Below are 27,901 nucleotides of genomic sequence, written 5' to 3'. Positions count from 1 at the left end.
CGCTGCAGGGCCCCGCCGCTCCCCGCGCATCGCGTCCCTGGCTTTCTGGTTTCCCTTTTGTTCGGGTGAGAAATTCAGAATGCCCAAATGTCCTCAGGAATTTGGGTCTCTCTCTCTCTCTCTCCAGTCTACCCCAAGAAAATTTTAAATTAAAAAAAACAGCACAAGGAAAAAAAAAAAAAAAGAGAAAATACGTACTCTGTACCATTCTTGAACGACGTTAAAAGGTGAAGTCCAAACTAAGCAACACAACCCCCCCGAGACGATGGGCGTAAAAAGACGCAAAATCTCTCGAAACATAAATACAGTGTGTGAATCCGGGGTCACCTCGAAGGCTGCGGACGCGGCACTATGGAACAGACAAAAAGCAAACCGAGCCCCCCGCGCCGAGGGCAGGCATCGGGGGGGGGGGGTGAACTCACGGGGAAGAGACCGACCCCCCTCGGTGGTGGCTCCCCGGATCCGCGCGCGCACCGGGGAAGGGTGCTAGTGGTTTCCAGGGGGTGTAACACAACCATACGCACACGCCACGTTACTGCACTCTATATAGGGCGTGGGTGAGGTCAGGAAATGGGATTAGACCCTGAGTCCCCAATTATTTCCAGGCACGTGCTCTGCTGGAGCAGTTAAAGGGGCACCTCTAACTGGGATCCAGCAGGTTCTTTAATATTGCTCACCATCAGAGATACTTGGTATCTCTCAGTGCAGACTCGGAACACGCCGGTTGGAATTCTGCACCCTGTGCTTTAAGAGTTACCATGACTTTCATGGAAATAACACAGCCTTGATCAGGGTAAAAGACTAATGGAGGTCTTTAGCCCAATCTTAAAGAGGTTTGCTCTCTACAGCACGGACACGCCACGACTCCGACATACACAAATAGGTACCGGTTACGGTAAAGTGACAATGCAGTGCCTTAATTATTCTAGCATTATCCTTTCTGCTGGTAGGGAAGACGGGAGAGTGGCTAGGAGACGTGGGGAGGAGAGCTGCTGGTGTTTGACGGAGGCTGCAAGTGGGACAGGTCCAGCTCTAACTGGAAACGTAGGTAGACAGCCAAAAGACACTTTTAGCTTTACTTGACACGCAGTTTTATGGCATGCAATAGAACTCCTAAGACAACACTTTGTACAAAGCACACAGCATCTCCAATCCCACTGGTGGTATCTCAAGAGAACAAGTAAAGCTAAGAGTCTGCTTGCAAGGGGGGAGGCCACGTGTGTGTGTGTGTACGGAGGGAGGGAAGGAGGGACCGGGTGGGGAAACGTCCTGTTTTGCTGAAACCAAGCTCTTCTGCAAACCTCCTTCCTTCTATCGCTGGCCAGCTTCCCGGATCCGGCAGGCCACCGCCGTGATGAGCGCTGCGCCCTTGCCGCTGCCGTCTTCCGACTGGAGGAAGGTCACTTCGCACTTCGGAGACAACTGCTTCACTGTTTCGTGCATGATGGTGGAGAAGCTGGAGGGCAGGGGAGGGGAAAGGAAGAGGCACTGGTTTAACTTGCCTTGGGCTGGAAGTGCCAACCCCACAGGGAACGAACCACAACCACCTGCGTAGCTGCCTTCAACAGCATCTCAATCAGTGCTACAGACACACAGGAGAAAGATGGACGGAGAGGGAGCTGCCAGGTAGGAGGCATCAGAAAGGCTGAGTCTCCATGCTTCAGCTTCACCATGAGCAAAACACATTCATGCTCTCCCTCCACTCAGGGCCAAACCTGACCCCTTCTCCAGTCCCACCAAGCCCTGAGAGCACTAATAAACCTTCATAGCCCTGACCAGTCTCACCTGGGGGATCTCCAGAGCCCTCCCTCTGCCCATGGGCCCCTCAGCCCTATTTAAGCTCAACCCTGTGCCTTTAGTCCCTGTCTGAGCAACACTCTTGGGAGCACCAGCCTTCAGCTCAGGCATGGTCATAGCTCTGCTTGGCTACCAGCCTCCATGATCCACGTCATGGACTGACTTCTTGGTTTAGACTTTGCCTGATGAGCTGGAGTCCTGGTTGAATCCAGTCACCATCTCTGGGTCAACCTGGCCTTGGGTGCTGTGGGATGGGGCGCTGGCTGGTGTGAGGTCCCTGCTGTGTTATCAGTCTCAGCACCCCCATCCTTTTGGGAGCAGCTGGTTCTCACTGTGCCTTGTTGAGAGTTTAGATCAGTGAGCTGCTGGCAGCCCTGGAGATCCTAAAGTACCTCCTCTTGTCTCCAGCTGCCCTGCTAAGCTTCCCACCCTGGCTCTTCCTTAGCACCTCATCTGCCTGAGATGGGGGCATGCACCAGTGTGAGCCTCCAGAGAGGACAGCCACCCACCCACCAGCTGAGCAACTCACTGAGGGTGCAGCTTGTAGAGCGTTCCATCCACGCCGACCGTGACCTTGAGGAAGTCCAGCCCGCGGTTCTCCCGGATCTTATCCACCACGGCTGCCATGCCGGCGCCGCAGAGCTGAGCCGCCCGCCGGGCCACCACCGTGCACACCTCCTTCACGATGATGCTGTCGTCACACGTGCTCTCCAGGCCGAGGTGCTGGAGGATGGAGCGGACTTGGAGCAGGGCCAGGCAGTCACTGGGGAAGACACGAGGGCCAGGCAGCGTTAGAGATGGAACAGCTTGGGCACGTGCCTTCTCCTTTCTTATCTGCATCCTGCAGAGCCCAGGGACGTGCAGCTTGGGTGGCCCTGACTGGAGGGACTCTGCAGCCCCCCTCTAACCTCAGCTTTCAGACCTGGACGTGGCTCTGATGTCACATCCTAATCAATGAGGCTGTTTCAGGACAAAGCCATTGACTTGGAGCACGCACAGCTACGGAACCTGCGGCCCCTCTCTGTCCAGGACAGAGGATAAGGAGGCGTCTGTGTTGCCAACCCCACAGTTTCTTGGTCTCCCAACACTGGTGCTGTCAGAACCACGTGGATTTTGCTGACTTCTCCGCATTGCAGCACCATGTGCCATCCCAGCTCCAGGCTGAGTGCTTGGCACGTCTCTCACAAGCCCTGGGAACGCTTTCCCCAAAACTACATCTCTGCTCTGATCCGCAGCTGGAAGGCCAGAGCTGGTGGTCACCCCGCCTGTTGGACCTCACCTTTCTATCTGGGACAGGAACTTGGTCTCAAAGATCCCTCTGGTCTTCAGCCTCTCCGAGATCCGTCCCCGGAAGAGCAGCCCTCGCTTGGTGAAATCCATCAGAATGTTTCGGACGATCTCCCCCAGGTACATCCCGCTGATCATCTTCTCAAACCTGGGAAGGAGAGGGCGAGGCTGGACATCAGGACAAGAAGGGACACCGGGTCTGGATCGGGGTCCCAGCTCTGCCAGACACCTCAGACATAACCCCCCAGCCTGGAGCAAGTCCAGCAGCGCGGTCCCCACGTGCGGGCAGGGGACGAGGGACACATCGGCACGTCGCACAGCCAGACCCCGTCCTGCTCATCATCCCAAAGAGGCTGGTGGGACGGCACTGAACTCCTCCCGGGCACCCACCCAGTGCCCTCCCCAGCCCCCCGAAGCCCCCGCACACCTTTGCTTCCCAGGGTTGAGGGACAGCTCGTCCACCGCCAAGTCAAACTCCGTCTGAATGTCATCCAAGCACCCACTGTCACCGAACGCCCCCCACTCCATGTTGATGCACATCCTGCCCTCCTCCCCTTCCACCAGCTCCACGTTCCTCATCTCCTCCATGTAACAGGCGTTGCTGCCCGTGCCTGCAGAGGGAGAAGCATCTTTCAACGGGGCTGTCGGAGGAGTGGGGCGCGTAGGCAAGATCACAGCCCTCGGATGCCTTCCGCAGCCAGGAGCACCCCACGGGGACAGGTTTGGGACCGTGGGCAGAGGAACTCCATAAGAAAGTCTCAGTCCTCACCGACTATCAGCCCAACTTCGCAATACGGATCTTCGTACCCACAGCTCATCATGGTGCCAACTGTGTCGTTTATCACCGCGACCACGTCCAGGTCGAATTCCTGCAGAGGGGTGGGATTGCACGGGTTAGTGCTGGAGGAGACGGCTTGCTGTGCTGCTGTCTCCTCCCACGACCGGGAAAGGACCTGTCTGCTGAGCATGGGAGTCCTCCAGGCACCCACGGACCTCCTGCAGCCCCACGTGTCTGCAGGTGGACGCTCGGACCTCAGGACACCTCTGGGAAGACACAACTGCGGATGAGCTGGGACAGCCCTGCCAGCAGCAGCCCCCAGGGCAGGAGCTTTGGGTGTTCTGCACCCAGGAAACGGGCACGGTGTCTTCCTAACTCATGGTGAGACAAGTCTGCTCCAGCCCTGGCCAGAAGCCAGCTCTTAGCTCCGAGGTCTGAAAATCCAACCTCTGGTGATGACTAAGGGTGGTTGTTAAAATTCAGACACTCATTAGCCCTGTGCTCAGCCCATTAATTTGCTTTACAGGCCAATTAAAGATGCCAAGGATGGCTGGGATGAGGGAGCGAGCAGCCAGCTTCTCACAGCTACGTGGACACTCACCCCTCTCCTGTGAATTGCCTCCTTCAGCAGGTTCACCACGTCTTCTCCTTCACAGCCGGTCGCCTTGAAACCTTTTGTCCACTTCAGGAGAATGCCCTGTTGTGGAAATACCCCACGGTAAATCACCCAGGCTGGGTGGGAGAGACACCAACCCCACATCCGCCAGCTCTCGGTGGGTACTGCCCAGCACGTGGAGGTCAGATCCTCATGCGTGGAGGTTGGGTTGACAACTGGGTTGTCTCTAGAGCTGAAAGGATCTGAGTTTGCTTTGATGCAGCAAAGGAGCTTTCCAGAAGCACTGGTAGCTCCGAGCTCCTGACTTCTCCCCGCCTTGGGTCTCTATCTGACCAGCCACACGGTCACCGATGGTGGTACGTGGAGTTTCCAGCGTGCTTTGGCTTTTCAGCCAGCCCTGGGTACCGGACACGCATGCGACCAGGTGGGCTGGGGTTACCTCATCCAGGTTGGTCTGCTGGCAAGGGAAGGAGAACGTGAATCCAAGCGGGAGCGATACACCCTTCATTCCCATGTATTCCAGAAAGTCGGAGATGCAGTGGACGATGTGGTCAAAGAGCTGGGTGCACAAAGCCAAACGGAGAAGTTACCATCACAGCAAGAAACTGAGCTGGCTCCAGCCTGCCTGACCTCCGGGAGATGTTGGTCCGTTCCCACCCCAACAGCACTTTGAACAGACCAGGATGCTGCTCAGCCGCGCTGTGCGAGGTGAGGGAGCCACACCACCTCCTCTTTCGTCCTCTTCCCCACCGACGATGCGACCGTATCACTGTGGTACCACCACCCTGCAGGTCCCGTACGGCACCCAGAAGGGATGGAGGGGCAAGAGGGGAGGTGACCAGCTTCCTATGGGTGACACGGGAATCGTGTCCCTCTGCAAGGTATCCCCAGAGTCCGTCTGCTAGAAATGCTCCCAGTCCCTGAGCACTGCCTGGCGTGGTTTGCAAAACTCTTTCCATCTGCAAATAAGACCCTAGAGATGTCTCTTACTGCTTGTGTTGTGGTTTCTCTCTCTGGGAAACGGGGACGGTGCTTATCCACCCTTGCGTGGAGTGTGTGGGATTCAAGGGAGGTTCAGTGATGTCTGGGAATTACACAACTTCTATTCCAAAAACCTGTTTCGAGCTTCCTACATGGAAGGGACAAACTCCATGGCCTTGGGCAGAACTTGCTGCTCTGAAGGCAGGATGAGGCTTTGGGCAACCTGGTGTAGTGGAGGGTGTCCCTGCCCATGGCAGGGGGTTGGAAGTGGATGATCTCTGAGGTCCCTTCCAACCCAAACCATTCGATGATTCTCCACTCGTGGTTTTGTGCCCTGGGAAGCAGAGCAAGGCAAAACCGGCTCCCATGGCCATCCAGCCCTGCTGCCTGTCACTTCTGCTGCACCCCCAGGGAAGATGCCCCAGTTTTCCACCTCCAGCTGCCCATCCTCACCTCCTCTCCCGTCCCCTGCATGATCTCCACTGGGATGGAGTAGATCTTGTTGTGCATCTCGACGCCGCGCCTCATCCCGCTCCTCACGCGCACCAGCAGCACGCGGAAGTTGGTGCCTCCCAGGTCCAGGGCGAGGAAATCGCCTTTTTCTGAAACCCGAGAGAGAATCATGAGGACAGAGATCCCGACAAGGGGCACTGTGGACGTGGCACAAAGCTGATCCAAATCTGCCCTCCTGGGAGAGGACCAGAAACCAAGACGTGGCTGGGAATGGAGAACAGCAGGTGCAGGTAGGTGCAGAGGCTGATGGATGGAGAGGTTTCATCAAATCATAGAATGGTTTGGGTTGGAAGGGACCTTCAAGATCGTCCAGTTCCAACTCCCCTGCCATGGGCAGGGACACCCTCCACTACACCAGGTTGCTCAAAGCCTCATCCAGCCTGGCCTTGAACACTTCCAGGCATGGGGCAGGTGCACACCCAAGCCACCAACAGAACTGAGAGCCCAACCCAGGACAATGGTGGCGAGAAACCTGTGGTGGCAAAAACCACAGTGAAAGCTAGACTTTGTATTAAGTCAAGCGCAGAACTTCCTGGAGGCTCAGCCACTTTTCCCAGTATCATACTGGAGGTTAAAACGCTTTGTGCCGCTCCCACCATGAAGAAAGAACTGGCCATGGCAAAGGTCCCAGCCCTTCCCAAAGCCGTGCAGATGTTGGGTGCAGCGACACTGGCTCTGCCCTACGTAGGACATACGTGGGCTCATACACATGGTACGTCACCTGTCCCATCTGGAGTTGAGCACACGTAGGTGGGCAGCATTTTCACCGTCGCCGCTGAGTGCGTCTCCTTGCCCAGCCCCTTCTCCATCTCTATCCTCATCCTTTGCTTCACCTCCAGGAGCTTCTCGTGGCTCAGCTTGAGCGCCTCCAAAATATTCTGCCGTGCCTTATGCTGGGCGGCCAGTCTGTAGGCCACCGCTGTCACCATGGCTGCCCCTTTGCCACTTCCATCTTCCGACCTCACGAAACGGATCTCGCAGTCCGGCAGCAGCTTCCGCACTGTCTTATGGAGGCGCCGGGCAAAGCTACGGAGGAGGAAAGAGGACCTGAGCATGCCACCGCGGGTGACGTGACCCTCTGGGGTTGTCAATGACCAGGGCCCCTTTGGGATCCAAACAGAGGTGCCCAATGGAAATATTTGGAGATGTTCTGCTTGTGCCAAGCTTTATCCACTGAGAGCAGGAACAGATTTGTGCTCTCCAACCCCCTCTCCCCACCAGCCTTGTCTATCCTCATGGACTCACTGAGGATGTTTCTTGTAGACAGAGCCATCCACCCCGACCGTGGACCGCAGCCGGTCCACCCCCTTGTTCTCCTTGATGCGTCGCAGCACGGCGGCCAGGGTGGCCCCGCACAGGTTGGCCGAGCGGGTGGAGACGATCTGGCAGACACGGTGGGTGGCCACACAGTCTTCATGAGACGGCTCCAGGCCCAGCTTGGTGAGGATCTCGTGGGCTTTCTGCAGCCCTTCTTTGTCCCTGCACATCAAAGAACAAAAAACGATTCATACTTGGAAACCCAACTTGTGCTGTCTGACATGTCCTGGTTTGCTCAGTGGATAGCCCTGTGATGGGTCCTGTTTTGCCCCAGGACAGATGCCAGGAGATGGGCTGGGACCCCAGGAAACCCTCCAGATCCTACTTACTTCTCAATAGCAGAGACGTATCTAGTCTCAAAGTGGCCGGTGGTGAGCAGATCTGGTGTGAGTGTTCCTCCAAAGAGAAGCCCTTCCTTGGCCATCTTTACCAGGATGAGTCTGACCAGTTCTCCCATGTACATCCCACTGATCATCTTCTCAAACCTGCCAAAGGGGTGGCAGAAAGCACGAGATGTGTTTGTTTGGCTGCGTGTGCCATGAGGTGGCCACGGATTGAGCTTAAAAACACTTGGCAGCCCTTCCAACCCCAAATGAAACCTAGGAAGTCTTCTACCAGAGTCGTTTAGCCCATCCCTGAGAAAATAAAGCCCTGTTGACATAACCATCATTCTGCAAGGAGAACTTCTGGCTACCTGAGGGGCGTCTATCAATTGGCAGAGATACCCCACCCCACCCGTGCTGCCAGAAGCCACCTGGGGAACAGCAGATCTGTAGGACTCGCGCAGACATTAGGTGGTGGTGTTTGCTTTGGCTGGTGGAGAACTCCCTTGGCAGGGGAAAGAGACAGAAATCAACACATCCAAGCGGAAGGCTCACGAGGGAGGCAGGTGCCGAGTGGTTCGGTTGGGCGTACCAACCCCCATTGGTGACACAGCCCTTGTTTGGAGCTGGCACGGCGGAGGACGCGGTGACCTGGTTAACTAGGACGACCTCGTCGGTTCCCACTAACGCCAGCGCAACGGGAGGACGGACAATGCAGAGCAAACCTCGAGCCTGAGCCGCGGCCAAGAATCTGCTTACAATTGTTTGCCAGGGTTGAGCGAGCCCATGTCTATCTCGCGGTCGAACTCCGTCCGGATGTCGTTGAGCGCGCCGTCGTCACCGAAGGCCCCCCACTCCATGTTGATGCACATCCGACCTTCGTCCCCTTCCACCAGGTCAATGTGCCTCATCTCCTCCATGTAACAGGCATTGGTACCGGTACCTGAACCAAACACGGGGATGCGGTGAGAGAGGAGAGGACGTTGCTTTTCCCTTATTCCCCTTAATTAGCAACAGCCAAATGCTTTCTGACATCACTATCACGTTTCTTTTTCCCCAAAAAGACCCCAAAACAGGCAAGAAAAGTGATCTCCTCATGGAGTTCATGGCGAGATGGACCTCAATTCTCCCCCTTTGCTGCAGCTCACCAACGATGAGGCCAACTTCACAGTTATGATCGTCGTAGCCACACGTCATCATGGTGCCAACGGTGTCGTTCACCACAGCCACGATGTCGATGTCAAAGTCCTGAGACGGTGGAGAGGAAAGAGATTGAGTCAGCGTGGCCAAACCAGACCAAAACACCTCTGCCGTCACGGGGGAGCCAAGGTGCGGAGTCGGAAGTGGGAACCACGTGCCACTGGTCCCACCATCTCGGGAGGTGGACACCTGCCCAAACTCTTACCCCTCTTTTCTTGATGGACTTGCGCAGCATCGACACCACGTCCCTCCCCTCCACGCCGCTGCATTTAAACCCCTTCGTCCACGTCACGAGGATGCTCTACGGAGAAAGGGCAAGAAGGAACGCTCAGGGGACAGACCCACCAAGCCACGCATCTTGGCAAGGGCTGGACAGACAGATGGCACCGCAGGCGAGTCCCTCCCTGTTATGAACTCAGGATCAGCCACAATTTCCGCGTCTCCACGCAGATAAAGTTTATGGCCCCAAAACAGCACGTGAGGGGCTGGTTGGTCCTGCCAGCGGGAGGGAACGTGATGCCCAGGACGGAGTTTTATGGAGCCCTGGAGCAAAACCTGTTCCTGAGCATATGGAGGGCTCCTTGACCCAGACCCTGTGGGATGTGGGGGGGTCTCGCTGTCCCCATCCAGCAAAGCGATCACAGTCGCCCGGCTGGAGACCGAGCTGAGCCTTGAGGGAAGGACTCGACTGCGTTTGAAATCTCCGACCCTGGAGCCCCAGGGGCCTTAGCGAGGCACATGCTCACCTTGCCTTACAGATGGGGAAACTGAGGCACGGAGAGAAGCAAACCAGATGAGGTCACCAGGGACAGACACTTGTCTCCCAGCTGCTTTTTTTTTTTTTTTTTTTTTTTTTAAACAAATCTCGCTACTCCCAGGAGGAAAGCGTTAAATCCTCTTCCTCATGACTTCTGCTGAATCACTCGGGCACGAGACCGCGACTCGCCCCGTCCCCGGTACGAAACGCCGCTCCGCTGCCGCGTTCCCACCCGGGGAGGACGTGCTGGATCGCCAGCGTGCCATGGAGCCGCCCTCCTTTTCCGATCCTTCCCCGGGAAGCCGGGTGAGATAAGGGCAAGCAAAGCACCAGCCCCCCCCATTCCTCCCCCTCCCCAAGAGCAGGAGCCTGGCAGAGCTGTGGGTGGCACAGAGGGGCCACGTGCCCCGGCTGAGCTCCGCTTGCCGAGATGTTTAGTCTCCCAGCGAGGTCACTGGCTCCCAGCGGAGTGCCGGCACGGCTGAGCGGAGCTGACAGCCATCGATTCCCGGCTGCCCGCGGCACAGCGAGCAGCCGGGGTGGGTGATACCCCCCCTCCCCCTTCCCCGCTCCCACTGCTTCTCCCCGCGCCGGCTGCGTGCCGGGGGATGTGATGCTCGGCACGTCCGGGCAGCCGGAGCTGCTCCCCCGCCACGGCCGCTCTCCTTCAGCTCTGGCCGCAGAGGAGCGGAAAAAGGCCCTTTTCCATGGGGGTGTCCATGCAGAGTGGAAGCACGGAGCAACCAGCACGTTAAACATCACGTCCCAGAGCCCGGCGAGCCCCCAGACATCTCCTTCGCTCCCATCAGCACCAACCAACTACCCAAACCCAACGAGTCTAATTAAAAGCCCGAGTTAAATTGGTGTGGGACAGCTCGAGTTTCCCCCCGGCTCCATCCCGCTGTGTCCCAGGTTGAGCCAACAGCCTTCGCTCACCTCATCCAGCTTGGTCTGGTAGCACGGGAAGGAGAAGGTGAAGCCAAGGGGGAGTTTCTTGTCTTTGATTTGCAGCTTCTCCATGAAGTTGGCTAAGCACTCAGCAATGTGGTCAAAAAGCTGGAAAAAAAAATAAAAAGGGGAAAAAAATTAACCCTCACTCCCCTGCCCTGACTGACACGATGCTCCAGAGCAGCGCCAGCATCCCTGCCCGCGGGGGGTACCAATGGATCTGTCACCTGCGTCGCACCTCCCCGCTCCTCACCACCCACCGTGGTCACTCGTGTCAGCAATTAGGAGCTCCAGGTGAAGGAAGGCAGGATTTACCCCGGATCCCGCTGGGCAAGGCAGCGATGGGGTGCACGGTCCCGCTCCGGCCCCGTCACGCAGCTCTGGATCTTGGGGTGACACCTCCCACCCAGGAGAGCTGACCCGAGATGGGTGGTTCCCTCCCACAGGGATGCCCTGGAGTTGGGGGGTTGCCCAGGAGAGTGGGGCCGAGGACCTTTGGACCCACCTGCACCCCGCTGCCTCGCATGAGCTCCTCAGGGATGGCGTAGATGTGGTTCTCCATCTCGACCTTCTGCAGGCCGTTCTCGGACACCTTCACTCTCAGCACGCGGAAATTGGTGCCACCAAGGTCCAGCGCCAAGAAGTCCCCATCCTCTGCAGGAAGCCAGACAAGAACAACTGCTTAACTCGGCGGGAACCTTTCGGCAGCATCGGTGTCGGTGCTGGGCAGCCCCGGAGCGGGCGGGGAAGGAACCAGCCACCTCCCAAACACAAGGGTAAGGTATGAATATTTTTTTTCATTATTTTATTTGTTATTAGATTTTATATATCTTAAAAAAAATATTTTAGTAGAGCTGTGGCTGTATTTCCTGCCCCTCCTCCGCACCCCCAGCACCCCCATAGCTGGTGGGGATCAAAGCAACTCCTTTGAGACGTATCCTGATGCCCTGGGCAAAGAGTGCTGGAGTGCATCTGCTGGCAGGGTGACAGATCCCACTGACCCCGTCCCGACAGCCCATGCCCAAATCAATGGTGTTCCCAGGGAAGAAGGGCTCCAGCCTCAGGCTCCATAAGGAAGAAGGCAGCAGAGCCATCCATGACCCTGTTGATGCTGGATCATCAAATAATGGAATGGTTTGGGTTCGAAGTGATCTTCAAGACCATCTAGTTCCACTCCCCCTGCCATGGGCAGGGACACCTTCCACTACACCAGGTTGCTCAAAGCCCCATCCAACATGGCCTTGAACACTTCCAGGGACGGGGCAGCCACAGCTTCTCTGGGCAACCTGTTCCAGTGCCTCACCACTCTCAGAGGGAAGAATTTCTGCCTTAGATCTCATCAAAATCTCCTCTCTTTCAGTTTAAAGCCATTGCCCCGTGTCCTGTCACTCCCCGCCCTTGTCCAAAGCCCCTCTCCAGCTTTCTTGGAGCCCCTTTAGGTACTGGAAGGCTGCAATAAGATCACCCCGGAGCCTTCTCTTCTCCAGGCTGAACAGCCCCAACTCTCTCAGCCTGTCTCCAGACCAGAGGTGCTCCAGCCCTCGGATCATCTCCGTGGCCTCCTCTGGCCCCGCTCCAGCAGCTCCATGTCCTTCTGATGTTGGGGACCCCAGAGCTGAAGGCAGCACTGCAGGGGGGTCTCAGGAGAGCAGAGGGGCAGAATCCCCTCCCTCGCCCTGCTGCCCACGCTGCTCTGGGTGCAGCCCAGGACACGGTTGGCTTTCTGGGCTGCCAGTGCACGTTGCCGGCTCATGGTGAGCTTCTCATCACCCAACGAAGGCTGCTCACAAAAGCTCCTCATTCTCCAGCCCATGGGGTTAAACCCTACTAGCCAGCTGTCGAAACGCTAGAATTTGGCTAAACATTTGGTATATGGGGAAAAAAAAAAGAAAAAAGAACAACATGTTCAGGCTTGGCTGCTGCGGTCCAGGACAACCTCCCCTGCCCCAGGAATCCCGCGTGCTCCTGGCATGTGGCTTCTTGCCAAAGACAAGATCGAAAGGTGTAAGCAGAAAGCCAGGGAGGAAAAGAAATCCCAAAAGACCTTCAGGGAATCCTCACTGCCTTCCCCTGACCACATGTGGGAAAAGCTGAGCTTCCCCATCGGTGTCGGTCGAGAGGAGCCGCGAGTCCGGCTGCCTCCAAGACCCGAGGGCTGAGCCCAGCAGCTTTCACCTCCCGTTTATTTTTATTTCACCGGGCGCCGAGGCAGCTCGTCGGATTTCGGACCGACTGAGATCTGGGATGCGGGAAAAGCGCCAAGCTGGCTCTTTTAAATACCTCGCGGCGTGGGGAGAGGGCCGGGGGAAAGCCCTCTATCAGCACTGTTTGATTTCTGAATGCATTAAATGTGCTGCGCTGGCTCCCCCGGGCAGATTACAGCACCCGGGGGCCGCATTGTACCCGCCGGTGCTTTTTCACAAAGGGGCTACAGTTGGAACAAAAAAAGTGTGGTTTATTAGTATTCAAAGGACACCGGGCCAGCCGGCATCTCCAGTGACTCCAGCTGAAAAGGCAGCTCGCCCGGCCAAGCCCACGGGGCGTCCGTCTGTCCTGGCGTCATTCCTGGGGCTGACCCTCCAAGGACTCGGGGCGAGGGAACCGCCGGATGGTGATGGACTCGGAAGCTTGGGCTGAGAGCAGCTTTATAAAGTCCTGCTGCTGCTGAAAAGGTTGCTTAAAAGCAGCCCTCGCGCTCCGAGGGAAGGAGAAGATGAGGAAGAAGAAGGGGCTCGGAGGTCCGGAGCAGCCTCCAACAGCATCGCCGCTCGGGATGGAGAACGGGGGGAGCAACAGGGGTCAGCACATCACCCTGGGGTGACATGGGGCAGGTTGGGTCCCGGTTCTGGCCAACCCTGGCATCATCCCTGGAGCCATACTCGCGTCCTCCTGCAAGAGCCGATCCCCCCGGACCGCCGAGAGCTCTGAACCCCGACCCAGCGAAGCACCGGAGCTCATGTGTCAGGGCAGTCAAACCTGGAATATTCATTTCCCCTCCCCATCCCACGCCCGTGTTGACCCTTCTGCAGGGATGAGGTTTAAGCCAGTTCTGCAGAGTGCCTGCCAGCGCCGGGCATGCCTTGGCCACGTCCCGTTACACGGATGCTAAAAACACACCAGGAAAAGCCTCAGCGAAGCTCCTCGCTGTCCCAACGTCACCAATAAACGCGCCACGGGGATTTAACCGCAGCCACGGACAGGCAGAGCTGGATGCAATGCCTGGCTGGGCACCGCTGGCATCGTCTTCTGCCCCAAAGACGGGTCATGCCGTGCTCTGCCTTCTCTCGCCATCAGCACAGATGCCGTTCTGCTTTCTAGCAGAGCATGAAAAATACCTCGAGGAGCTGATAAACACGTCATGTTGGATCAGGCTTTGAGCAACGTGACCTAAGGGAAGGTGTCCCTGCCCATGGCAGTGGGGTTGGAACTGGATGATCTTGAAGGTCCCTTCCAACCCAAACCATTTGATGAAAAACACGCCAGGGCCAAGGATGCCAGAGCCGAGAGGGTCACAGGTTGCTCAGTGCCTTGGAGATAACGCAGGGAACGCAAGAGGAACAGACATCCCCCCAAAAAAACCCCAAACCAGCCAAGGAGCCGGGGACAGGGCTGTCCTCCTGTCCTGCCCAGCCCTCCCCACGGCCGGTATTTTGGCTGAACCACCCCTGCGAGGTTTCCCCTTGACCTGCCACCCACCGACCTGTGCCACAGAGCGGCAGAGGGACCCAACCCAACAACCAAAACCAATCCATCCCCTTTACAAGCTGCTCAACAGCCCCGGGAAAGGTAAGAGCGGTTCGAGCGGCGACTGCCAAAGTCACAGGGTAGGTTCCTGGATGGACCAGCTTTGCAGAAGGACAAAAAGCAACAAAATCTCCCTTGGAAAATTCCCGGTCTGAAGCAACACAGCAGTGTGATGGGCTCCGCTGGCCGCTATCGCGTCTGGGTCCTGCCTTCGATTAGGGCTCCCTCGTTCCGCGATAAGAGCTCACAAACCAAACAGCGAGGGCAAACGGGCGGCTCTGATTCAAGGGTCTGTTTGCTCTCAGCACGCCGCCCGAAGGGTGAGCGTTTAGTGCCTTTTAAAAATGTCTGCGCTCCCTGGCAGCAAGCGCGGGGCGAAGCGGGCAGAGGGGCTCCACCAGTCCTAACAACGGAGCCGGCGGTGGAGGAGCGGAACGCCGCGTGCAGGATCGGACGCCGGTCACCACCTCAAACCTTCCGACCGACCGCCATCCCATTTTGTAGGAATCCACGGTTGAATCAGGTTAAAAAATAAAAATAAGAGGATGAGAAAAGCTGGAGCAGGTCCAGGCTCTGCCTCATCCCAGGGAGATGCAGGAGGAGGTGGAGGTGCAGCCCCCAGCACTTCCCTGTCCATCCCCATCTGCGGATGCTCTTCCCAGCCTGTCCCAGCCTCCTTTCAGCGAGTTGAGAGGCTTCGAGCAGAAGAGAGAACACAAAAGCCCCGGTGATGCCCCAGCATCACCACCGAATCAGTGCTGGAGAGCAGCAAACGATGGATCGGGTGTGGAACGCCGGGTTTGCCACGACAAGAGATCTGGGATTAACGTGGCGGCTTGTTTTGGACAGAACTGGGTCTGGCAAAGAGCCGCTCACACCGACCATGGCAAGAGTTGTCTGGCAGCGACTCCCCAAGGCTGTTCCTTGCCGAGGAGGGCAGAACATCCCCGGGCAAGGGGCTCTGGGCATCAAACCAGCATCTTCTCCAAAGCCTTTCAAGACCATGGGCCATGCCAGCTGGTTTTCTTGCAGAAGCAGCTGGTTATGGGCAGGAGCTCAGCCCACCGGCTGAGGGAAGGGTGTTGCAATGACCCTTCAAGAAGTCCAACCCAGAATCACCCTTTGAATTTCCAGGGATTTGACCACCAAAATCCTGTAGCAGCATCCTGAAAACCCCAGGCCATGGGTATCAGCTGAAAGGGCTTAGCGGAGGCTGCACCAGAAGATCCTTGTGTCAAGAAGAAGATCCTTGTGTCAACATTAGCGTGGAGGAGGAAGTGCAGTGACATGCAAAGCCTGGAAAAAACAGGATGGGAGCCGGAAGGACGGTGGTGTTTGAACTAAGCAAGGAGAGCCCTTGCTCGGAGTCACCAGAGCTCCAAGGAAAAACAACTTTGGGATCTGTTTTTCACCACAAAGTGCAGAGGAGGGTGGAGTGACCGGGAGCCGGGTCTGTGTTTTGGCTTCAATCCGCAGATGTGACCTTGTATTTCTATAAGCGCCGCTCATCCGCCTGGATCCCGGGAAGCCGCCGGCTGCCCCAGGGCATAATCCGAAAGTGGAGACAGCTCCTGTTCTAGCAGGGAGGAGTAGGAAGGGCAGAGATGCTCTGGAGGAGGAAGGTGCAGAGCCCCAGGGCTGGTGCAGCACCACGTCTTTTGGGTGGGAGGCAGCTGCTGATACCCGAAACGGGTGGGAGTGGGAATGGGCTGCACCCAAAGCAGCGAAGGCAGCAGGTCCAGGGAGGGGATTCTGCTCCTCTGCTCTGCTCTCCTGAGACCCCCCTGCAGTGCTGCCTTCAGCTCTGGGGTCTCCAACACAAGAAGGACATGGAGCTGCTGGAGTGGGACCAGAGGAGGCCACGGAGATGATGCAAGGGCTGGAGCACCTCTGCTCTGGAGACAGGCTGAGAGAGTTGGGCTGTTCAGCCTGGAGAAGAGAAGGCTCCGGGGAGACCTTCCAGCACCTTCCAGTGCCTAAAGGGGCTCCAAGAAAGCTGGAGAGGGGCTTTGGACAAGGGCGGGGAGTGACAGGACACGGGGCAATGGCTTTAAACTGAAAGAGGGGAGATTTCCATGAGATCTAAGCAGGAATTCTTCCCTCTGAGGGTGGTGAGGCACTGGAGCAGGTTGCCCAGAGAAATTGTGGCTGCCCCATCCCTGGAAGTGTTCAAGGCCAGGTTGGATGGGGCTTTGAGCAACCTGGTGTAGGGGAAGGTGTCCCTGCCCATGGCAGGGGGGTTGGAAGTAGATGATCCTGAAGGTCCCTTCCAGCCCAAACCATTCCATGACCCTGTGTCCAGCCAAAGCCAGACTCTGCCCCGAAGCAGAAGAAGGACGGATGCAGCCCTGGCCATTGAGCTCCTTCCCAGCCGTTGTCACACCGTCTCTCCCCAAAGCGACGTGCCAGGGCAGCTGGCAGCGCGTCACCTCGGCTCACCCCCACGGCCCCATGTGCCGCCTTCCAGCCCCCACCCTGCGCAACCCAACAGCAGAGCCGTCGATGCCGCTCATGGCCTGGATCCTGCTGGACCCCTACCAGGAATTCCAGCACTTGGCTCCCTGGGAATTGCTCGAAAACCTCCCCCTTTCCCGTCCCTGGGCAGCTGCAGCCCCGTGACCGCCCCAGCTGCCCTCTCACGTAACATTTTCCATCCTGCTGTGCTGCTTTTCCCCTCGTGCTGAGGGTGAGAAATGCCAGCTGGGATGCTGCGAACGGGGAGGATACGGTGAAGGAAGCCAAGACTTGACCTTGTAAGGGCAAGGAGAGGGATGGCACCTTCCCCCCAACGCGGGTCGAGGTGCGGGAGCTCTGACACACGCTCCGCCAGCACCCGGCACCTTTGGCTGCGATAGTCCCTACGCCCAGGGGCAGCATTTTGGCTATCCCTGTAATTAAAAATATTCCTAAACATTTAAATAGATTGAAATCTCGATCCTGGGGCAGGCAGCCAGGTCCAGCTTTTGGCAGGATGGCTCCGGGTGCGGGGACGCTGTGATACTTAACGGGGGCTTACGAGAAAGATGGGGACAGACTTTTTGGCAGGGGCTGAAGCGACAGGACAAGGGGCAACGATTTTAAATTGAAAGAGGGGAGATTCAGATTAGACAGAAGGAAGAAATTTTTACACTGAGGGTGGTGAAACCCCGGCACAGGTTGCCCAGAGAGGTGGTAGATGCCCCGTCCCTGGAAACATTGAAGGTGGGGTTGGACGGGGCGCTGAGCAACCTGATCTGGTTGAAGATGTCCCTGCCCGTGGCAGGGGGGTTGGACTAGGGGACCTTTAAAGGTCCCAAACCATTCTATGGTTCAGTGACGCCTGCAGCTCCCCGGGGAACTCCAGAGGTGCCACCCCTGAGATGTCACCAGCAAACACCCCCTGCGCCAGGCGCTGACGCAGACCTGCAGCTCGTCACCCTCGTCCTGGCCTCGGGAGAGCGGACAGCCGGCGCAACGGGGGGATGTGCGGCTGTTGGAGCGGAGGTTCCCCTCGGGTCCACCCTGTTTATCACCGTCACCCAACTGGCAGCCCTGGCACGCGTCTCGGGAGACGACGCTCCCACCGGCCCAGGCCAGAGGCTCCAGCCACAGCATCTGCTGGGACCTGCTCGCCTCCCGAAGCCACGGCTGAAAACACAGCTGGGGACGGGGAGGGAAGGGCAGGTGGGTCTTTCCATCTGCTCCCTTCCTTTATCTCCTGGCTACCGGCAACCTCTGCTGCCAAGGTTTTGCAAGGACCCTCGTAAAGGTGCCCACGTGGAAGCAACCTCAGCTCTGAGCAACTCCAGCCAAGGGAGCCGACCGGCCGGGGGCAGCTCCAGCTGCTCGGAGCTCTCCGTCCCTCCCTGACCGCTCCACCGGCTCTGAGCACCGGCACGCTCGGCAGGTCCTGGGTGCATTGGCACAGCGCCTTGTGCCAGCGGGCGAGGGGGGGCGATGCCACAGGGACCACCACAAAGCTCCTTCCTAAAGCACCGAGCCAGGAGAGGAGGCACAGGGACATTCCCCATACGGATGCTCAAGGAAGCAACTTTTTGGGTTGAGAGGAGCGAGACGGCACCCAAAACGGGGATGTTGCCCAGGCAGGAGGGTGCTGCAGGCAGCTCAGCTCCTGCTGGCACAGGAAGCAGGGAGAAAGGCCAGGATGGGAGCAGCCAAGCCAGGAGAGCCCCCTCCTCCTCCTCCCGTGGCCCTCACAGCATCCAGAGAGCGGCTGGCACTGCCACCCGCTCCGGCACTAACGACTGATGAGCCGGACCCGTGACTGTCTCCATCCTGCCAGGAAGGACACACGAGGGCTGGTTCCCACCCTCCCTCACCCTGGTGGGAACTAGGAGCCCCTCCCTTCCCAGTCCCAGCACAGAGTGGGGACCGAGACCCGTCACTACGCTAAGCCTCGCCAAGCAGAAGCAGGATGAAGCCCCCCAGGATCAGGAGTGAAGGTGGCTGTGGGTGCCATCCCTTGTTTTGGCAGCACCAGGAGGATGAGTGGCACCAGCTCTCCCTCCTGGCACGTCTTGGCACCTACTGAGACCCCCACCACCACCACCATGGTCTCCCAGCAAGGTGCCGCTCTGCAGGGAGGGAGCATCTCCCGTCCTGTGGTACCTGTCCCATCCGGGGTGGATCTCACGAAGGTGGGCAGCATCTTCACCGAGGCGGTGGGGTTGGTGTCTTCTCCCAGCCCCTTCTCCATCTCCTTCCCAAAACGCTGGGACACCTCTTGCAGGGTCTCCTCGGAGAGCCGCATGTGGTAGAGGTACTTGTCGATCTGAAAGGTGCAGATAAAGCCAAAAAGTCAGCGTGAGGGTTGGGGACATGGGCGCAACCCCCATGCCACGGCAGCACCCCCTTGCCCAGACGGGTGCTGAGCCAGGACCGCCGCACCCCGTGGAGTTCCCAATGCTCCGCAGCACCCTCTCCACTCGCTCACCCACAGGCACCCGATCCGCTTGCGACAGAAGCGGGACCCAAACTCAACAACCTTCCCTGCCTGCTCCGTGACTCAGGATATCGACGCCGGAGGTTTTCCAGCCCTTCCTACACCGTGGCAGCAACATGCCTCAACCTCAACCCCTCCCAGGTCCTCGTCTTACGTGAAGGATGCTCAGCAGGAACCCGCTGCCTGGTCATTTATTCCCTGCTCAGATCACCCCTACAAAGGGTTACGGTGCCAAGAGCTACTGGACTCCCTTGAAGCAACGATGCTGGTGAGACATGAGTGGGTGCCGGGGCTGGAGAGGGAAGAAATCCAACTCCCCGCCCTGCTCCTGGCAATCGTTTATACCCTTACGCCGAGGCTATGAAGATGCCCGGCTCCTAGAAACACCATCAAAGCATCTCATCTTCCCTGGGAAAGGCATGGAAGGGCTCCTCCCCGATCCATCCATTAGCACCGAGCACGTCTCCGCAGCCCGGCTGGAGCAGGGAAGGGAAACGGAGAGGCGGACAGCCTGCCAGCTCCCCAGCTATGCCCCGTTTCAATTAACTTCACTTAAAATTAATTAAAGGGCAGCTGCAAGCCCTGCGAAGTCAGAGGAAAACTCCACCCTGGTTAGCTCACCTGTCTGTAGGCACGTAACATAAGGTCATCGGAAATCAAGCAGGAATTATTATTTATTTTTTGGTTGTTTTATAGGGCTACGCTAGAGGAAATGGGCATTTTGTGGGCAAGTAATAGCCACCCGCCCCGGCGTGACCTCGCTCGGACCCTGCGCTGAACAAAACAGCTCTGCCATGGTTTCAGCTGCCCGCGTTCCAGGCTTGGGATGCTCCTGGTGAACCCTGCCTCCCAACCCCAGCTCCGCTGGAAACCAGGAAGCCAAGTCCCGACGTGCTCTGCTTGCTGCGGCGAGGTCGGAGGACAGAGGGAAGCACGGCTGAGAGCGCACCAGGAGAGCTGCTTTATTCCCTGGGGAACAGTGTCCTGGCTGGCACGATGGGCAAAACCTCCTCCTGCTTTTTGGTGCTTTTAGCTCTTTCCTGTTAATCAGGAGTGGAGAGCGAGCGCTCACCAGCTGGGAGCCTGGGTGGGTGGAAGGGAGAGGGTAAGGGTAAGGGTAAGGAATCATCAAATCACAGACTGGTTTGGGTTGGAAAGGACCTTCAAGATCGCTTAGTTCCAACCCCCCTGCCATGGGCAGGGACACCCTCCACTACACCAGGTTGCCCAAAGCCCCATCCAACCTGGCCTTGAACACTTCCAGGGATGGGGCAGCCACAGCTTCTCTGGGCAACCTGTTCCAGTGCCTCACCACCCTCAGAGGGAAGAATTTCTGCCTTAGATCTCATGGAAATCTCCCCTCTTTCAGTTTAAAGCCATTGCCCCGTGTCCTGTCACTCCATGCCCTTGTCCAAAGCCCCTCTCCAGCTTTCTTGGAGCCCCTTTAGGCACTGGAAGGTGCTGGAAGGTCTCCCCGGAGCCTTCTCTTCTCCAGGCTGAACAGCCCCAACTCTCTCAGCCTGTCTCCAGAGCAGAGGTGCTCCAGCCCTCGCATCATCTCCGTGGCCTCCTCTGGCCCCACTCCAACAGCTCCCTGTCCTTCTTGTGCTGGGGACCCCAGAGCTGAAGGCAGCACTGCAGGGGGGTCTCAGGAGAGCAGAGCAGAGGGGCAGAATCCCCTCCCTCGCCCTGCTGCCCACGCTGCTTTGGATGCAGCCCAGGATACGGAGGAGGTTTCCTGGTACCGGCTGTTTACCAGCCCCTCCTCATCCACCCCAGCAGCAGGAAGCCAAACACTCTCCTCCTTCCCCTTCTATTTACTTTCACTCACTGAAAATTGCCACCCGTGTACCCAGGCTCCGGCTCCCGGCACAGGGAAGGTGGCCGCTCCCCCAGCTCACCTCCACCATCTCCCTCCTCTTCCAGTTCCAAGAGGGGCCCAGGCTCTGGTGCCCACCCTCACCCAGCCTCCGTCCCCTCTCCAGCAGCATCCGGCATGGAGTGTCGGTGACAATCAGGAACAAGCCCGGGCGATGCTGGGTGCTCTGCCTCCCCGCAGCCCCTGGGAGACCTTCCCTCGCTGGGCTTCTTGGGCAGCCTACGGTGGTCAGAGGGTCCTGGCAAGACCCTCACGACTGGGGATGGGGTCCCAGCGAGGCGTACCCGTCCCAGCGGTGGGGGACCACACCAGCACGGCTCAGGGCAGAGCTTCACCCTTGCACAGACCCCACGCTGCCGGGTTTTTTCTCTCCTGTTCACCACCCTGACTTCACTTGCTCTTCCTCCTGGAGCAGGGAGGTGCTGCCAGGGGAAGATCTCATCCTGGAGAAGCTGGGTGCTTTGGAAGCTCGGATGCACAAGAAGCCATTGCTGTTTGCTCCCGAGACACGGGGCGGTGAAGACGCCGCGTGCCCGACGCACCAGCCCCCAAAATCCCAGCACAGGGAATCGAGGCGGAGGATTCCCCTCCCTTCCCCAGGACAGGCGCCGCTCGGCACGTTCCCCATGTCCTGCAGGTACCAGGACTAATCGGCAGCGTGAGAACTGGGGTGACCTTCTTCTAATCTCCAAAAGCCCTTTAAAACCTGGATCATCTTCTCCTACGAACGTAGAGACATCGTCCCACTTGGCAGCCGCGGCAGGTCGGGGCGTCCTGCCCAACGGCTCCGGGGCAGCGGCAGCTCAGCTCCTTTCAGAGCTTGACCCCCCACCAAGGAAGAGCCACAGCCACCTTCATACCCATGGCTTCCCAGCCCCACCTCCCAGTTCATTCCTGCAGTTAACCCCCTCCTGCACCCCAGCACATCTCAAATTTTAGCAAAGACCGGGTAAGACGGGGGAATTTAGTCCGCAGCGCCGAAGCACGAGCATCTTTCAAGACAAACAACCTTCTCGGTGGTTTAACCTTATTTTTGAAGATGTTGCCAATTCTAAATAAACAAAGTCACTAGGTTAGGAGCTGGAATACTGAATTTCTGGCAAGCTTCCATCATAAATAATAGTATTTCCCTAAGGAAATCGAAATAAACTGAAGAGGAACAGATTGAAGCTGGGCAGCACTGGCCGTCCGTTCTGTTGAATTACAGAATTGTCAGAGCCGTTGCGGGCGGGACGAGTCGGACACAATATTTTATTTTTTTGTGAACTAAACCTGAGCAAGCCCCCAGCTCAGGGCTGGTTCCAAAGGCTCCACAAATTTCCACGCCGAGCATCCACTGCCGGGCACTCGGGGAAGCGCCCAGCACTGCCCTTCCCAGCTCCAAAGCCGCCGCAGGGCACAGTCCAGCCACCTCTAAGGCTGGAGAAACCTCAAGTTGCTCGAGTTTTGCTGCTGGGTGAGCCGTGCCGTGCAGAGCCGAGCTAAAGCATCCCAAAAAAGCCAGGATCACCTTAGCAACGATGGTACCGACCTCACGGCTCGAGTACCAGCACCGCGGCTGGATGATGGTCTCTTGCCTGGAGCCTTCTCCAAACCCTCCCATGGCAGCTCGAGACTCCGAGGGGTCAGTGCTGCAAATATATAAGCAACACCACTACCCCTGGAGCAAAAAAAATTAATTCCTCGGCTTCTACGTTCATGAGGTGGTCCCATCAATGCAGCTACGTGCAAGGGTGGGAAAAACCCTCCCCGACCTCGGAGGGTGGGCGCGCGGGCGGTGGTGCGGCACGAGGGGTGGGAAGTGGGGAGGATGGGGGACATCGTTCCCCTTTTGCCCATCGCTGGGTGGGAACACGGGGTGGGATGGCTGCGGGTGATGGAAATTACGGCACGACAGCGGCTTCCGGCGAAACGCAACCGTTTGCTGCCCCACAAGGCGGTGGGGAAGGGGAAGAGGAAGAGGAAGGGGAGGAGGAAGGATTCGAGGCAGTTTGTTCTCATGTGACAAGGTCTCTGTTGTATCTTTCCCGTTAATGCTCCTGGGTTCTGGGAAGGGGAAGCTGCTCGTCTTTTAGTTTTAATTTTGCTCTGGTTCTTCATCCAAAACCATGTGTCTGACGGGAACTGGAGAGGGAGTGAACGTCCCCAGTCTGCCCCCGGTATCTGCTGATCATTTTCAGCTGGACACGTGCAATTTCGGCAGCATTTTAGGAAAAACACCCAATGCCGGGCGAGCTCAGCTGGTTTCTGGGCTGGATTCTTTTCCTTTTTGGCAACAGAAAGTCCAATATTTGTTGCATACGAGACTGATTCTCTGAGAGACGGTCAAGTTTGGGGAAGGTTTGAGCGCTCCTGACCCACGTGGGCACAGCCAATCCTCTCTCCAGGGTCATCTCTGCCTGAAATTATTTGGGTTTTAAATTACTTCCCTCCCTGTCCCTGTTTTTAACTTAAAACATGCTGCTTTTTTTTAAATCCATGAGGTTTTTCAGAATATCGACTCTCTCCCGGCATCTTTCAGAGGGAGGATGCTGTGCGAGCACCCAGTGCTTACCAGGGTGAGCCAGCAGCCGTGCCCCCATCCTGCCCACATCGGCAACGAGACACGACAGATTCAGGGAAACTGAGGCAGAGGGAGTGGCAGCAGTTCACCAAGGTCACCGTGTGAATCCAGGAAAGGATCCAGCACGGAGCGTCCGATTTCGTGGCACAGGACTGTAACCTCGCACGCACTTTGCAACTTTTACAGTCGGATCGGGGCCGGGCACCGCAGCACCGGGCAGACCCCGTGCTGCGTCCTCAGCCCCCGCACACCGAGAACCAGCATCCCCATCCCCGTGTCACCACGCCGTTACCCAGCCCGGGGGTTACTCAGCGTGGGGAACCGGCTCGTCCCCTTCCCCGACCTCCCCGCCTTGGGTGACACAGCACCCATGCTGCACCCACCCTCCTCCAGCCCTGACCCCGGCAGCACCCACATCCTTGGCTGCCATTGAGGGCTCCACGCCGAATTAAACCCCACGTGCCCTCCCCGTCGCAGCCAAGCCTCTGATGACACACGCCTGGAGTCATCTTGAACCCGAGTGAGTCAGATGGTTTCCTGCTCAGCCGGTTCCTCCCCGTCCTCGCCCCCCACCTGCCCCAGGACACCAGCTGAACCCCACGCTGGAGGTGGAGTTGGGCACCCATGGTGAAGAAGTCACCTTGCAAAGCACCAGCGGTGGCCGGGGACCCGTCCTCGGGTGACCTCACTGCTCCGTAACCCCACGGAAAGGCTGATTTAACCAGGAAAACTTGGTTTCCAGCTTGGGAGTCGGAGATGTCAAAACGCTCCCAGCTCCCACCAGCCTCAGAGATGCCTACCTGCCCACACATCCTCTTCCTCTCCCGTTCCAAACCCAGAAGGTCTCTGGAGCAAACGAGATGCAGCTTTCCCCTCGGATGCTGCCGGATAGGAAAAAAATCGCTGGCACTGAGACTTGGACCCTCGGATACTGGAAGCGTCCCACCACAATTGGGGAAACTGAGGCTGTGGCTGTCCTGCCGCTGACCGCAGTGGCCTTAAAAGAAGCTGTTCAGCTGATTTCCAGGAATTTGCAATCAGCTGTCCCTGCCACAGCCACGGAGGAGCCTGCAAGAGGTAGCTGGGCTGTACCAGCTAGATAAAACCCACCCCCCCAGCAACGGAAATATAAATAAAAAAATAATTAAAAAAAAAAAAGAGGAAAACCTGCCCCTGCTGGGAAACGGCGGCAAAGACGGGAAAACGAACGGCACCACCAGTTTTTCCTTCTTTCGAAGGAGCGATGAGGAAGAAGAGCCGCCAGCCCGGTTATTTCACTCATTCGCCTCCCGTCGCCGTGACGGGGTGGAGGCTCAGGGCCCGGGAAAGCCCGAGCGTGTCAGCGCATCCGAAGGGAACGCGGTTCATCCGCGGCAAAACTTTCCAGGCGGGATCTCGAGGGATGCTGGCTGAGGTTAATTTGAGTTTGCGGAGTCCCTCGGGGCTCAGATAAGTCCGTACCACGACTCGGCCGGGCGAAGCCAAGGGCAGGAGGAGTTTGGGGACATCGGTGACACAGGTGACATCCCCCCGGGTTAAAGCTGCTCCGTGCCAAGAACGGGAAGAGAAAGAAAATCCTATTTTGGGGGTTATTTTTGAGGCCCTGATGTGGACACGAAGCGCAGTGGTTGCATAAGGGCACTTCCCCCCCGCTGCCGAACCCCTTTTCTGCCCGATCCGAAGGAAAACGACGCACGACTCCAACACCACCCAGGCTCCGGCCCGAGAATCTTTTCCCACATATAGACTCAGATTCTGGATTAAAGCCTTTGGGTTCAATTAAAGAAAAAAAATAAATAAATCACAGCTTTCTAAGAATTTCAGCCCCTCCATCTCCCTGTGCTGGGGACTTTGCTCTCCCTTTGCCTGGGAAGATTTCTAAGACATGAATAATTTTAGCATCCACAGTGGAAGCATTCAGCTCGGAAAGCCGGCCGCTTCCCTCTCCACCTTCTCTCCCCGCCATTCCCTGCGGCCGAGCCGAGCTCCGCGCTCTCGCCGGAGGCTGTGCCGACCCCGGCTTTGCCTTACCGGGAGGATTCACAAGCATTTGTTTAAAAATAACTCGGAGAAAATCCAGTTGCGGAGGCAGCCGTTGGAGGCCGGGAGGGCAAAGCCGTCTCCCACAGCAGCCAAAGCCCCGGCCGACGGCTCCTCTCCTGGATTTTTCCTTTTGAATTTCCTCCCACATCTCAGCAACTCACTCGCTTTGGGCTTGGGAACCGGGGAGGGAAAACGAAGCCGGTTCCGAGGCTTTGCACACCCTTTTCCCAACGGGTAATGAAGCCGAATACCTTAAACCAAAACCTTCCCCCTCCATTATTTCCAGCTCCCGATAAGGAACTCGAAAGCTGCCCGGAGCGAGCGGCAGGAGCCGGGCCGTGCCGCTGGCCTATTTCTGCCGTCGGGTTACACAACCCCTTTCCTGTGGATTTGGCTGTTGCACAATCCCGAGACGCTCGGGAGAAGCCGAGCCCGTATTTTCAGACGGACGGCGTTGCGTTGGGAAGTTCTTTCCCTGCACTTGGATTTGGGTTTTAGTGGTTGGTTTTGGTTTTGGTTTTTGGTGTTTCGTTTTGTTGGGGTTTTTTGGTTTTTTTTAAATGTTCTCTCTCGTTTTACTTCCTACTTAATGCAGGCGAAGGGCCAACATGGCGAGTTCTGTTTCTCCATCGGCTTCCTCGACATTTTGCTTCTTTTTAAGGAGGTGTTTGCAAATCCCGACACCCCCCCCCCGCAACACCCGGGCGCTGTAACCCCAGGGATCACAACCGCTGCACGACCTCCGGATTCGGAGCCAAAACCATCTCTGCCATATCCTTAGACGCCCCGAACGCTGGTGGAGGGCTGGGCCAAGAGCCCGGTCTCCCAACCAGCGGGGTTTTTTTCTTGTTTAGATTTTTTTTTTTTTTCCGGGAATCATTTCTTTAACACTCGCCGTTTTGAGCGTGAGCCAAGCGCAGGCTGGCGGGGAGCAGAACTATTCGGCGTTTTTCAAGTGCCTGAACTCCTGAATTACCGGTGACAAACCCTCCGTGCATCCCCACGGGGACGCTTCGAGCGGCGGTTGCGGTTCAGGAACAGGCTCCGGTCGTTCAGGACCCGCAAATTCCGGGAGGGGGAAGGCAGATGTTTTCTGTCGCAGTCAGTGCAGGAGAAGGGGCGGGGGGGGACGACACAGCCTTGGGGGGGCACAGACTGGGGAAGGGGAGCCCGCGGTGCTGCGTTTGCATCCGAGCTCCGAGCAAACCCCCCCCCCCCTCCGCATCCCCCCCGCCGCGCCCCGGGCGAACCCGGCGGGAGGGCACGGCCGGAGCCCGGGCCCCGCTCCCCGCAGGGGCCTCGGCGCGTTGCCCGAGGGGGTGAGGGAGGGGTTGGGAGGGGTCCCGCCGAGGGGCTGAAGGTCCCGGCTCCGGGGGATGCTCCGCGCCCGCGGATGCTCCGCGCCGGCGGCAGGAAGCGGCGACACGTGGTGCGCGGGGCGGACCGGGGGTCTCGGGTCCCGCGGGGGCGGCCGGGGAGGGGAGCGGAGACACACACACAGGCACGCACATAACCCCCCCCTTCCTCCTCCTCCTCCTCCTGCTGCCGCTGCTGCTCCGCGCCGCCGGCCCGCGGGGGGCGCCCGGCCACGCGGGGTCCCGCAGCCGCCCGCCGCGGCACGTACCGCACGGCCGCCCCGCCGGGCAGCGCACGGGCCCGCGGGGCCACAACGGCGCCTCCCGCCGCCCCCTCCCCTGCCCGCTGCTTTCCCCCGCTGCCCCTTCTTTTCCTGTGGGATTTTTTTTGCTTTTATCTTTTTTCTTTTTTTTTTTTTTTTTTTTACTTTTTTTCCCACTCTCGTTTTTTCCTCATTTTTTCTTTTTCTTTTTTCTTTTTTTTCCTTCTCTCTTTTTCTTTTTTCTTTTTTCTCTTTTTTCCTTTTTTTCTTTTTCCCTTTTCCCTTTTTTCTTTTCCTTTTTTTCTCTTTTCCCTTTTTTTTCCTTTTCCATTTTTTCCCTTTTCCCTTTTTTCTCTTTTTAACTTCCTGCCCCCCTTCCCTTTTTTTTCCTTTTCCCCCCTGCTTTTTTTCTTCCTCTCCCCCCCACCATTTCTCCTTACGGGCCCCTTTGTCCCGTGCATCTCCCCCCCCACCCACCCCCCTCACCTTCTGCGTCTGGTCATGGTTGAGCTCGGTGAAGAAGTAAGCGAGCAGGTGGGAGGCGATCATGGTGCGCGGCGGGGTGCGGAGCGGAGCGGTGCGGAGCGGTGCGGAG

The 27,901-nt window shown here is 57.7% G+C and overlaps 1 protein-coding gene across 6 annotated transcripts; it reads right to left on the bottom strand.

Annotated features, from left to right (window-relative positions):
- Positions 1–1,232: 1,232 nt before the first annotated feature.
- On the bottom strand, positions 1,233–27,900 carry LOC104383452 (hexokinase-2). 6 transcript variants are annotated; one of them, XM_086628145.1, is made up of 19 exons: positions 24,446–24,464; positions 22,614–22,713; positions 18,870–19,032; positions 11,023–11,171; positions 10,506–10,625; positions 9,018–9,113; positions 8,761–8,860; positions 8,372–8,555; positions 7,619–7,774; positions 7,218–7,451; positions 6,694–6,998; positions 5,913–6,061; positions 4,918–5,037; positions 4,464–4,559; positions 3,854–3,953; positions 3,512–3,695; positions 3,077–3,232; positions 2,327–2,560; positions 1,233–1,456 (listed from the first exon to the last, which is right to left on the bottom strand). In XM_086628145.1, exons 2-19 carry the CDS (start codon positions 22,683–22,685, stop codon positions 1,312–1,314), a joined length of 2,763 nt encoding a protein of 920 aa, XP_086484271.1. In that variant the 5' UTR covers positions 22,686–22,713; positions 24,446–24,464; the 3' UTR covers positions 1,233–1,311. The 6 variants fall into 6 exon arrangements, with proteins under 6 accessions (XP_086484271.1, XP_086484270.1, XP_086484272.1 ...); XM_086628144.1 differs by lacking the exons at positions 22,614–22,713; positions 24,446–24,464 and adding an exon at positions 27,793–27,900 and having other exon boundaries at positions 4,464–4,631; positions 4,909–5,037; XM_086628146.1 differs by lacking the exons at positions 22,614–22,713; positions 24,446–24,464 and adding an exon at positions 27,793–27,900.
- Position 27,901: the final 1 nt, after the last annotated feature.

Source organism: Tauraco erythrolophus, chromosome 29, assembly GCF_009769465.1.
Source record: "Tauraco erythrolophus isolate bTauEry1 chromosome 29, bTauEry1.pri, whole genome shotgun sequence".
In the NCBI taxonomy this organism is placed as follows: domain Eukaryota; kingdom Metazoa; phylum Chordata; class Aves; order Musophagiformes; family Musophagidae; genus Tauraco; species Tauraco erythrolophus.
Note: the sequence above shows the minus strand (reverse complement) of the source record. Positions and strands in the feature narration are given on the sequence as shown.

What these genes read in the sequence shown, in the direction of transcription:
- LOC104383452 (XM_086628144.1), bottom strand. Translation starts at nt 27,855, where the DNA reads ATGATCGCCTCCCACCTGCTCGCTTACTTCTTCACCGAGCTCAACCAT. An exon ending in ATCCACCCCGGATGGGACAG is followed by an intron (nt 11,172 to 18,869) that starts GTACCACAGGAC and finishes GGCTTCCTGCAG; the next exon opens with AGGATGGGGACTTCTTGGCG. An exon ending in TGCGAGGCAGCGGGGTGCAG is followed by an intron (nt 10,626 to 11,022) that starts GTGGGTCCAAAG and finishes TTTTTTTTCCAG; the next exon opens with CTTTTTGACCACATTGCTGA.